The sequence below is a fragment of the Ornithorhynchus anatinus genome, chromosome 20, assembly GCF_004115215.2.
Source record: "Ornithorhynchus anatinus isolate Pmale09 chromosome 20, mOrnAna1.pri.v4, whole genome shotgun sequence".
Classification (NCBI taxonomy): domain Eukaryota; kingdom Metazoa; phylum Chordata; class Mammalia; order Monotremata; family Ornithorhynchidae; genus Ornithorhynchus; species Ornithorhynchus anatinus.
In genome coordinates, this window is record NC_041747.1 from 27,579,642 (window position 1) to 27,591,781 (window position 12,140).

General features: G+C 55.3%; 1 protein-coding gene across 3 annotated transcripts in view; it reads right to left on the reverse strand.

Annotated features, from left to right (window-relative positions):
- TMEM135 (transmembrane protein 135) overlaps nucleotides 1–1,159 on the reverse strand; it is a 188,052-nt gene extending 186,893 nt beyond the window's left edge. For 2 of the 3 annotated variants that reach the window (XM_029047761.1, XM_029047760.1), the window contains exon 1: nucleotides 982–1,159. In XM_029047761.1, the coding sequence (XP_028903594.1) occupies nucleotides 982–1,122 (141 nt within the window). In that variant the 5' untranslated portion in view covers nucleotides 1,123–1,159. The remainder of the gene's footprint in view (nucleotides 1–981) is intronic. The other variant, XM_029047762.2, reaches the window with a different exon arrangement.
- Between the last annotated feature and the right edge of the window lie 10,981 nt (nucleotides 1,160–12,140).

Here is a 12,140-nt window from a genome sequence, read left to right on the forward strand (position 1 = left end):
CCCCCCCAACCTCCATGATCAGTGGCCCCAAAACAGGGTCTCCAAGGCCTCCAGGATGCACCTCCCCATGATCACTGCCTCCAAAACAGGATCCCCAAGGCCTCCGGATGCACCTCTACCCCTCATAATCAGTGTCCCCAAATAGGATCCCCAAAGCCCCCAGGATGCCCCCCCAACCCCCATGACCACTGCCTCCAAACGGGGTCCGCAAGGCCCCCAGGATGCACCCCCCCATGATCACTGCCTCCAAAAGCAGGGTCCCCAAGGCCTCCACGATGCACCCCCCAACCTCCATGATCAGTGTCCCCAAACAGGGTCTCCGAGGCCTCCGGGATGCCCCCCAACCCCCACGATCACTGCTTCCAAAACAGGGTCCCCAAGGCCCCCAGGATGTCCCCCCGCCCCCCATGATCACTACCACCAAGTAGGGTCCCCAAGGCCCCCAGGATGCCCCCCCAACCCCCACGATCACTACCACCAAGTAGGGTCCCCAAGGCCCCCAGGATGCCCCCCAACCCCCACGATCACTGCCACCAAGTAGGGTCCCCAAGGCCTCCAGGATGCACTCCCAATCCACACGATCAATGCCTCCAAAACAGGGTCCCCAAGGCCTCCAGGATGCCCCCCCAATCCCCACGATCACTGCCTCCAAAACAGGGTCCCCGAGGCCTCCAGGATGCCCCCCCACCCACCACGATCACTGCCACCGAGTAGGGTCCCCGAGGCCCCCAGGATGCCCCCCCAATCCCCACGATCACTGCCTCCAAAACAGGGTCCCCGAGGCCCCCAGGATGCCCCCCCACCCCCCACGATCACTGCCACCGAGTAGGGTCCCCGAGGCCCCCAGGATGCCTCCCCACCCCCCACGATCACTGCCCCCAAACAGGGTCCCCGAGGCCTCCAGGATGCCCCCCCAACCTCCACGATCGCTGCCCCCAAACGGGGTCCCCGAGTCCCCCAGGAGGGGGGGGGGTGTCTGACCAGGTAGAGGGGCGCGTAGATCTTGAGGGACTCCTCCAGGGCCCCGCGGGTGATCTGCAGGAAGGAGCCCCCGCAGGACGGCTGCCAGGTGTGGCCGATCTCGTAGCAGCTGTGCGGGATGGACTTGCTCAGCGCCGCCATGTCGGGAGGGACCGTGCGGGGTCGGGCCGGTCCTGGGGGGGGGGGGGGAGAGGGAAGGAGCCGAGCGGCCCGCAGTGCGCAGGCGCGCGCGCCCCACTGGCCCGATGGAGGGCGAAGGTCGCGCGGCGCGCGCGCGCCCGGCGGGGTTACTCGGGGCCGGAGCCCTCGCACCCTCCGCCGCCCGGGGCGACGTCACCACGTGCGCGCCGCCCCCCTCCCGACGTGCGCGCTCCCGGCCCCCCCCCCCCCGCCCGCGCCGCGGAGCGGGAACGCGCCTCCCGCCCGGGCTCCGACCGTCCCGCGGGGTCCTAGAGCCCGCCGGGGCCCGCCGGCCGAGCCTGTCCTCCGGGCCGAGCACTGTTCTAAGCGCTGGGCTGATAGCACTGATTATGATAACAGTGAGGGGATCTCTTAAGCTCTTACCATGTGCCAAGCACTGTTCTAAGCGCTGGACTGATAGCACTGATTATAATAACAGTGAGGGGATCTCTTAAGCTCTTACCATGTGCCAAGCACTGTTCTAAGCGCTGGGCCGATACTACTAACGGTAATGATAACGATGGCATTTCTTAAGCGCTTGCCCTGTGCCAAGCACTGTTCTAAGCGCTGGGCTGATAGCACTGATTATAATAACAGTGAGGGTATCTCTTAAGCTCTTACCATGTGCCAAGCACTGTTAATAATAATAATAATGTTGGTATTTGTTAAGCGCTTACTATGTGCCGAGCACTGTTCTAAGCGCTGGGATAGACAGAGGGGAATCAGGTCGCCCCACGTGGGGCTCACAGTCTTCATCTCCATTTTACAGATGAGGGAACTGAGGCCCAGAGAAGTGAAGTGACTTGCCCACAGTCCCACAGCTGACAAGTGGCAGAGCTGGGATTCGAACTCATGAGCCCTGACTCCAAAGCCCGTGCTCTTTCCACTGAGCCACGCTGCTTCTCTGTTCTAAGAGCTGGGCTGAGACTACTAACTGTAATAATAACGATGATTTCTTAGGCGCTTGCCAGGTGCCAAGCACTGTTCTAAGCGCTGGGCCGATACTACTAACGGTAATGATAACGATGGCATTTCTTAAGCGCTTGCCAGGTGCCAAGCACTGTCCTAAGCGCTGGGCTGATGGCACTGATTATTATAACAGTGAGGGTATCTCTTAACCTCTTACCATGTGCCAAGCACTGTTCTAAGCGCTGGGCGGATGGGACTGATCGTCATCATAAGGAGGACATTCCCTAAGCGATTTCTAGGTGCCAAGCACTGTTCTAAGCGCTGGGCTGATAGCACTGATTATGATAACAGTGAGGGGATCTCTTAAGCTCTCACCATGTGCCAAGCACTGTTCTAAGCGCTGGGCCGATACTACTAACGGTAATGATAACGACGGCATTTCTTAAGCGCTTGCCAGGTGCCAAGCACTGTCCTAAGCGCTGGGCTGATAGCACTGATTATGATAACAGTGAGGGGATCTCTTAAGCTCTTACCATGTGCCAAGCACTGTTAATAATAATAATAATAATAATAATGTTGGTATTTGTTAAGCGCTTACTATGTGCCGAGCACTGTTCTAAGCGCTGGGATAGACAGAGGGGAATCAGGTCGCCCCACGTGGGGCTCACAGTCTTCATCCCCATTTGACAGATGAGGGAACTGAGGCCCAGAGAAGTGAAGTGACTTGCCCACAGTCCCACAGCTGACAAGTGGCAGAGCTGGGATTCGAACTCATGAGCCCTGACTCCAAAGCCCGTGCTCTTTCCACTGAGCCACGCTGCTTCTCTGTTCTAAGAGCTGGGCTGAGACTACTAACGGTAATAATAACGATGGCATTTCTTAGGCGCTTGCCAGGTGCCAAGCACTGTTCTAAGCGCTGGGCTGATGGCACTGATTATGAAAACAGTGAGGGGATCTCTTAAGCTCTTACCATGTGCCAAGCACTGTTCTAAGCGCTGGGCCGATACTACTAACGGTAATGATAACGACGGCATTTCTTAAGCGCTTGCCAGGTGCCAAGCACTGTCCTAAGCGCTGGGCTGATGGCACTGATTATGATCATAGTGAGGGGATTTCTTAAGCGCCTGTCGGGTGCCAAGCGTCGTTCTAAGCGCTGGGGTGATCAGAATGATTATGATAATAATGATGGCATTGCTCAAGCGCTTGCTATGTGCCCCAAGCGTCGTTCTAAGCGCCGGGGAGATAATACTAATCGTAATAATAATGAGGGTATTTAAGCGCTTACTATGTGCTAAGCCCTGTTCTAAGCGCTAAGGAGGATACGAGCAAGCGCTTAAGAAACACCATAGTTATTATAATTGATCCAGCGCTTAGAACAGTGCTCGGACACGTAGTAAGCACTTGACAGATACCATCCTTATCATCGTAATTACGATTATTACCCCGGTTCTATCCCGTACCGTTGCCCGTCACCCCTAGTTCTGTGCGCTAGGGTCCAGATGATCGTAATCATAATAATAACGACGGTGGTATTTCTTAGACACTTGCCTTTGTCCACCCCGACGTCCAGTACGGTGCCCGGCACGTGGTAAGCTGCTCGGTCGAGGCCGCCGGAGGCGACACGACTTCTGTTTCCTCTCCTCTCAGGCTGCCATTCGTTTATCTTCCCCCTCCAGTTCATTCATTCATTCATTCAATAGTATTTATTGAGCGCCTACTATGTGCAGAGCACTGTACTAAGCGCTTGGGATGAACAAGTCGGCAACAGGTAGAGACAGTCCCTGTTCCCACATGGGGGGCGTCCGTAATCGGCGAGTGGGCCGGGCCCCCCCCCCGGACCGCCAGGCTGAGGGGGCGGAAAAAAGGATGCGATCCGAAACCTTCCATTAATAATCAGTTAACGAGATGGGGCGCAGGTTTTCTCTCACCGCCTCAGGCACCCAGTCGAGTTGACCATCGGTTGGAGGATGACACCGGTGACATTTTGATAATCGTGGTACTGGGCCTCCGCCGAACTAATTCTCTTCCCCTCTTCGAAACCCTACTTAGAGGTCACCTCCTCCAAGAAGCCTTCCCACCCTGAGCTTCCCCTTTTCCCTCTGCTCCCTCTACGCCCCCTCCACCTCCCCTCAGCTAAGCCCTCTTTTTCCCCCCTTTCCCTCTGCTCCTCCCCCTCTCCCTTCCCCTCCCCTCGGCACCGTACTCGTCCGCTCAACTGTATATGTTTTCATTACCCTAATTATTTTGTTAATGAGCTGTACATCGCCTGGATTCTATTTGTTTGCTATCGTCCTAATGAGATGTTCATCCCCTGCATTCTATTTATTGCTCTGTTTTTGTCCGTCTCCCCCGATTAGACTGTGAGCCCGTCAAAGGGCGGGGACTGTCTCTATCTCTCACCGATTCCAAGCGCTTAGTACAGTGCTCTGCACACAGTAAGCGCTCAATAAATACTGTTGAATGAATGGATGGTTAAGCGCTCCCCGGGTGCCGAGCCCCGCGCCGGTACGGAGATGGATGCAAGATCATCGGGCTGGACACATCCTCTGGGACTCACAGTCTGAGTAGTTGGGAAAACGTATATTTATTCTCCATTTCGTAGAGGGGGAAACTGAGGCACAGAGAAGTTAAGCGACTTGCCCCAGATCACACAGGAGGCAGGTGGCGGAGACATTAGAACCCAAGTCCTCTGACTCCCGGCCCCTTCTCTTTCCACTGAGCCATGCTGATCTCAGTGCAGACGTTGCGATCTGCGGTATTCACTGAGTGCTCACTTGTGTGTGGAGAAATGAGAAGCGGTGTGGCTTAGTGGTTAGAGCGCAGGCCTGGGAGTCAGAAGGACCTGGGTTCTAATCCCGAATCTGCCCCCTGTCTGTTGTGAGACCTCGGGGAAGTCCCTCAACCTCTCTGTGCCACACTTAATTCATCCGTAAAATGGGGATATTCATTCATCCCTTCAACCGTGGCATAAGAGTATGAGCCCCATGTGGGACAGGGACTGTGTCCAACCTGATTAACTTGTAATAATAATAATAATAATGTCGGCATTTGTTAAGCGCTTACTATGTGCCAAGCACCCTTCTAAGCCCTGGGGTAGATACAAGGTAATCAGGTTGTCCCATGCGAGGCTCACGGTCGTAATCCCCACTTAACAGATGAGGGAACTGAGGCACAGAGAAGTTAAGTGACTCGCCCACGGTCACACAGCTGACAGGTGGCAGAGCCGGGATTCGAACCTATGACCCCTGACTCCCGAGCCCGGGCTCTTTCCTCTCAGCCACGCTGCTTCTCTAAATGCCTCGCCCAAGAGAGTCGGAAGACCCGTTCCCTGCCCACAAACGTGCTTACGGTCCAGAGGGGGAGGCGGACGTGAATATAAATCATTTTTATGTTATATCGCACGCTTGGTCTAGGAAAGAACAGATCAGGCACCTTTTCTGGTCTTTTTCCTTTCGGGTGATGGTTGCTCAGTCACCCGGGGGTGAAGAGGGAAAAGCGTGTCATGCCGCCAGCGGGACGTGCCCGAGAACGTCTAGGTGCGACGCTGCAGCCGGTGACGGCCGGCCTCATCCGGTCCCTCCGGCCCCAGCTCCGGCTCGATGAGCCCTTCGTCCTCCCTCTTCCAGCTCTGACTAGGAATGCAACTCGGGAGGAGCGGCGGGCCCTACGTCAATAGCCCGGAACGGAAAGGGCGGAACGACGACTACCTGAGCACATATTTGCCAAGGTCGCCTGCCGTGGTCAGCCGGTGGTGGAGGAGCTCCCACTTGGAGTTGGGGCATCGAACTGAGTCCCCTGAGGAGTTGCGCCCAAGGATCAGGTGGGGTGACCCTGCTCTGGAGGAGATTGGGGCAGAGAGACAGAGCGGAGATCAATCAATCAATCAGTCGATCGTATTTACTGAGCGCCTTAATAATAATAATAATAATAATGTTGGTATTTGTTAAGCGCTTACTATGTGCAGAGCACTGTTCTAAGCGCTGGGGTAGATACAGGGTCATCGGGTCGTCCCACGTGAGGCTCACAGTCTTCATCCCCATTTTACAGATGAGGGAACTGAGGCACGGAGAAGTTAAGTGACTCGCCCGCAGTCACACAGCTCACAAGTGGCAGAGCCGGGAGTCGAACCCATGACCTGTGACTCACAAGCCCGGGCTCTTTCCGCTGAGTCACGCTGCTTCCCTTACTGCTCACTGCTCGGGAGAATATAATATAATAGAGTTGATAAACATGTGCCCCCCCCCCCCAACAACTTTACGGTATAGAGGGGCAGATAAGTACAGGTACCATAAAACAAACAGACATTTATTTATAAAGAAATAAATTACAGATCGGTACCTAAGTCCCATGGGGCTGAAGGAGGGGTGAAAAAAGGGAGGAGATTAGGGCCATGCAGACGGAGTGGGGGAAGAGCTTAGTAGGGTGCTCTGCACACAGTAAGGGCTCTGTAAATACGATTGAACGAATGAGAAGGAGGAATAAAGGCTTAGGCGGGAACAAGCAAACTCTCCCCGACTTTGAACTTCAGCCCGGGCCTCAGGATCGGCCCGTTCCAGACCCGGCAAATGCAGGAGTCGGGCAGAGAAGCCGAACGATTCACGTAAAGCATCTCAAAAATAGGAATTTGAGAGGGCAGACAGAAACGCAGCGAGAGAGAGAGGGACAGAAACGCAGAGAGAGACAGAAATTTCTCTGGCACCAAAACCCTCCCCACGTTCCAGGCAACGATGTTGATCGATATTTTCCCCCCCCCCAAACACCGGGAATTCAAAACCTCCAGCAAAAGATCCTCTTTCTCCCTCGGCCCGTCGACCTCTAGCTTTCTTCATTTCTGAGCCAGCGCCACTCCCCAGTCCGGCTTCTTCCAAAAGCCGGCCGGGGGAAGAGACTCCAGAGCGTCTCCAAGCCGCGGAGCTGCCGTGGAGGAGGAGCAGAGCTGCAGGGCAGATGAACGCCTGGGACCGCGGCGAGCCGGAGGCCGCTGGGCGGTGATTCCCCGGAAAGCGGCAAAGACAAAGTGAGAGAAAGGTGCCTGGGAAGGAATTTCCCCCTGAGACCCCCGGGACCGCTCCGTGAGACCACTCCACGCTGGCTCCTTTGTCCTCATCATTTGGAACCGGGAGGCTCAACCCCTCTTCTGACCTCCGCCCCCAATCAATCAATCAATCCCCCTACCTGTGCAGAGCACTGTCCGCTAAACGCTCGGGAGAGGACACTGGAATTAGAAGACACGATACTGGCCCTCGAGGAGCTTACGGTGCAGCCCTACCGTGGATCCTCTAATAACCACTGACGAGCGCGGCAAGGAGGACGCCTCTAGACTGGAAGCTTGTTGGGGGCAGGGAATGTGTCCACCGACTCGGTTGAACTCTCCCAAGCGCTTAGTACGGTGCTCTGCGCCCAGAAAGCGCTCAATAAATACAATAGAATGAATAGATAAATACCACCGACGATGATGACTCCGAAAGGTCCCGGCGGCTCCAGGGTGGGCAGCCTAGCGGTGGGACGGCAGGAGAGGCAGCCAGATAGAGAGTATGTGTCTGTATAGATAAATATATATATATGCATGTACAGTGGTATTTTTTAAGTGGTTACTGTGTGCCAGACACTGTTCTGAACGCTGGGATAGATACAAGGTAATCAGGTCGTCCCACCTGGGCCTCACAGTCTTCATCCCCGTTTTAAAGATGAGGTCACCGAGGCACAGAGAAGCGAAGTGACTGGTCCAAAGTCACCCAGCTGACGAGTGGCAGAGCCGGGATTAGAACCCACAACGTCCGACTCGCTTCGCCTCTCGGGAGGAAGAAAAGGGAGCAAAAATGTCTCTTTTTCTGGGGGCCTCATCTCCAGGAGACCTGCCTCCCCATTCTGAGTCTCACAGCTGCGGACGGAAACTCCAGGAAGCCTTGAGGCGGGGACTCTTCCGCCCGCTGCTCTTTACTTCCTCCAGCTGCCTCTGCTCGGTGTCGAACTGAGCGTGTCCGTCGGGGCGATTACGTGGGTCTGTAGGGCTCTGTGGCCGTCTGCGCTCGTGTGCGGATATCTACACGTGCGTGGCTCTGTGTGTGCGTCTGAGTGAGCGGCGGGGCTCGGGGTGAATGGGCGCGTTCCCGCGCGCGTCCGTGAGAGTGGCACGTCTCTGTGCGAATGCGCGTCTGTGCATCTGAGCGAGTGCGTGTTTCTGGGTGAACGGGGTTGGGCATTGCTGTGTGTTTCTGTATGTGTGTCTGTGGGAATATGTGCGTGTCTGTGTGAGTGTAGCTGCTTTCGTCTGATGGTGGATAAGTGTCCACTGCCAGTCCTACACGTCACCTCTCCTCCCAGACTCAGCCCCACTTTTCCTCATCTCCCACCCCCTTCTGCGTCGCCCTGACTTGCTCCCCGTGCACTTCGCCGGCCCCACGACGCTTATCTGTGTATCTGGAATTTAGTTTATCTGTACTGATGTCCGTCTCCCCCTCTCTAGACTGTGAGCGTGTTGTCGCCGTTTACTGTCGTAGTGTACTTTCCGAAGCGCCGAGTAGAGTGCTCCGCGGGCAGTAAGCGCTTAATAAATACAGTTGAGTGAGTGAATAAATCCTTCCGGCGGGACGGAGCTGGATTAGAGCAATGGAGCCAGGGTTCAGCCGGCCTCGTCCCTCCCTCCCGGATGGGCCGACTGCTGGGCTGGCTGACGGGCCGGTCGGCGGGCTAGCCGGTGGGCTGACTGATAGTCGTATTTCAGTCAGCTGTATCTCCTGAACGCTCGCTTGTGTGCAGAACGCTGTACTACGCACTTGGGAGCGTGGGCTAGAACAATACAGCACACGCATTCCTTGCCCACAGTGAGCTTACAATCTAGAGGCGGTGACAGACGTTAACATAAATGAATAAATTGCGGGTGTTTACCTAGGTGCTGTGGGGTTGGGAGCCGGGATAGATAAGGGGAGCGAGTCGGGGCGACATAGAAGGGAGTGGGAGAAGAGGAAAGGAGGGCTTAGTCAGGGAAGGCTTCTCGGAGGAGATGGGTCTTCATTAAGGCTTTTAATGGGGAGAGAGTAATTGTCTGTGAGATAGGGCGGTGGGCTGATGATAACAGTGATAACGAGAACCGGGGCGGGTGGGTGATAAAAGCAAATCGGGTCGGACGGAGTCCCCGTCCCAGGTGGGGCTCACGGTCCCAATCCCCATTTTACAGATGAGGGGACTGAGGCCCGGAGAAGTGAAGTGACTCGCCCACGGTCCCACAGCGGGCAAGTGGCGGAGCCGGGATTAGAACCCGTGACGGACTCCCGGGCCCCGGCTCGAGGCGCTGCGCCGGGCCGCTTCCCACGCCGTTCGTCCCGGCTGAAGGTTTGGCGGCCGGCCGGCTGGAAGGGCAGGTGGAGAATGCGTCGCCAAGAGAGTAGGGGGTTACCAAAGGACAGGTAAAAGCCCTTTCAGACGATGCCGGGTGCCTGCCCTTTAAAGCGGGCGAGGGCCGTCTCAACCCTGATCCGCTCCAATAAGCTCCCGGTGTCTTAACCCGCCCAGAAGCCGGGCTCGGCTCCCGGGGCCCCCGGGACGAGAGATCACCGACAAGCTTCGACTGGCGAGTAGCTCTCCCGCCACAACCGCGGCAGCGGGCTGCCGACGGGCATCGCGTCGCGACTCCTTCCCGCCCGTCCTCCGATGTCAACTCCGGCTCCGGACCCCCTCTCGCTGCATGGGTGTAGGTCAGGGTCTTGACGCTAACCTCCGAGTCCCCCCGGTCGGAACTAAGGATCCGCTTACCGTCCGGATGGAGGGACGCAAGCCCGCGTCGCAAGAAGTGTTCACAAAAGTTCTTTAACCGCCACGTGAACAGAGTCGGGAGGAGAAGCGCGGTGGCTAGCGGCAACACGGGTACTCTACCGTTAATAATAATTATCGTAGCATTTATTAAGCGCTTACTACGTGCCAGGCGCTTGGGGTGGATACAACCAGATGGGGTCGAACGCAGTCCCTGCCCCACGCAGAGCTCACGGTCTCAACCCCCCCTTTTACAGCTGAGGTAACTGAAGCACAGAGAAGTCGTGACTTGCCCGGTTGCACTTCCATTCTCATGGTTAGAAATGGACTATCTGACAGTCCTAACTTTTCTCCTCTCCATCCCTAACTTTCCCTCTAGCAACCCATTCCACTCCTATCGTCGGTGGACGTAGCCAAACCCCCCTTGAACCTCCCCCCCCCCCTTCTCAGCCTGCACAGCTATCCAGACGCACGTCGAAAATTTGGTATTTTTTTGAAAGTCCGAAGCGGGGAAGATCCACCGGAGGGGTTCTTGACAGGAAAAAAAAAAGGGGAATCTCTCCTCTGTCCGTTACCAGCTGCCCGTCATCAAGGCTTGCCAATCTCAGTTATCAAAGCAGCTCCGTAGCCAGAAGGGGGTCCTGGCAGTTGGGGTACTCTAAGGATTTACGGAGCCGGCTCGCGGTAGCCGCTTTGAAGGAACGCTGCTAAGAGCCGCTAGAGACGAAAAGAAAAGAGCCTCGGAGAGGAACGTCTTGCTAATCGCCGGAGATTAGAAGTGAATTTTCTAATGGCAATCGAATGGAACTTGACCGAAAGGCATTTTGAAAGTCGGCTTCGGTGAGTCGGGGCTTCGGCCTCTTGCCCTGAATCTCTTCGTGGCTGTGTTCCCTTCGTAAATCCCAGGGCCCTTTCGCTAATGTTATTTAGGGATATTTTATGTGTCCTAATCGTATGAATTATTTGGTAACTTTTAACCGAGAAATGATCTCAGAATACCCTAGCGTCCGCTGATATTTCAAGGTAAGGGAATTCAAATTCAGTGTGGAATGTTTCCCATTTTCCAGATGTAACATTTTCCAAAATAAATGTTGGCCGTGCTGTGGGATTTATACCCTGTGAACATTTGAGTTCACACAGTAATATTCTGCAGTTTGGGGAATTCGGATTGTTTCCAGCTTTGGATATGCTTTCTTACAGCGGCACACAGTTCCGTACCAAGAAAGAAAGAGGTCGCCATAGGGTTTCGCTGTAAACGCAGACACGTACACGCACGCAAACACACGTCCGCATCACATACGTCTGCACGGTCGTGTGTGAGGTACCCGCCGGGTAGTGCTTCTCGCGAGGAGAAAGGGGGGTGAGTCGCTCGGGATTCAGCACGACGTGGGAACGCTGGAGGCAAAGTGGAAGTTCACTGGGAAACAGGGCACAATCAGAGGGAGGAAAGTCGATCGGGTCGATGGATCGTGGGCAATTTATCGAGTGCTCCCTGTGTGAACGGCGCTACGTTAAACACCTGTAGAAGCACAACACAATAGAGTTAGCAGATATGATCTCTGTCCACAGGAGTTTAGGGTCTAGAGTGAGAGTGAGAAATTAAACTCAGGGCAGGGGAAATAGTAGAGTATAAAGATATAGACGTAAGTGGCGGGGTTGGTGGGTTTAGGGCTGTAGATTCTAGTACATAGGCAACATAGAGGGGAGGGGAAATGAGGGCTTAGTCGGGGCAGGCCTCTTGGAGGAGATGTGGTTTTAGGAGAGCTCTGAAGGTGGGGAGAGTGGTATTCCGTCAAATATGAAGGGGTAGGAAGTTATATTCCAGAGGGAGGATGTGGGCAAGGAGTCGGAGGTGGAACCCTCTCCCCCGATTAGACCGTAAGCCCGTCAAAGGGCAGGGACCGTCTCTATCTGTTACCGATTTGTCCATGCCAAGCGCTTAGTACAGTGCTCTGCGCGTAGTAAGCGCTCAGTGAATACCATTGAATGAGTGAATGATTGAATGAATGAGATGGAGGTACAGTGAGTAGGTTGGCGTTGGAGAAACAAAGTGAACAGACTCACTGGTTTCCACAGGAACGCAGAGATTTGACCCACAGTAACTGTCGCCCTTCCCAACCCGTCACCCCGACCCGGAGCTCTTGAGCTAAACCGTCGGCAGAGATCAATCAGAAGGTGATCGTGCAGTTGTAGGTCATTTTAAAAAGCAACCCTCCCACTGCTAAACGGCAACTTGGAGGCTGCCTTCCAGACTTGCTCAATCCAGCACCGTCTCATCGGGATATTCTCTGCAACGGTCTCCACAATAAACACGCAGATCT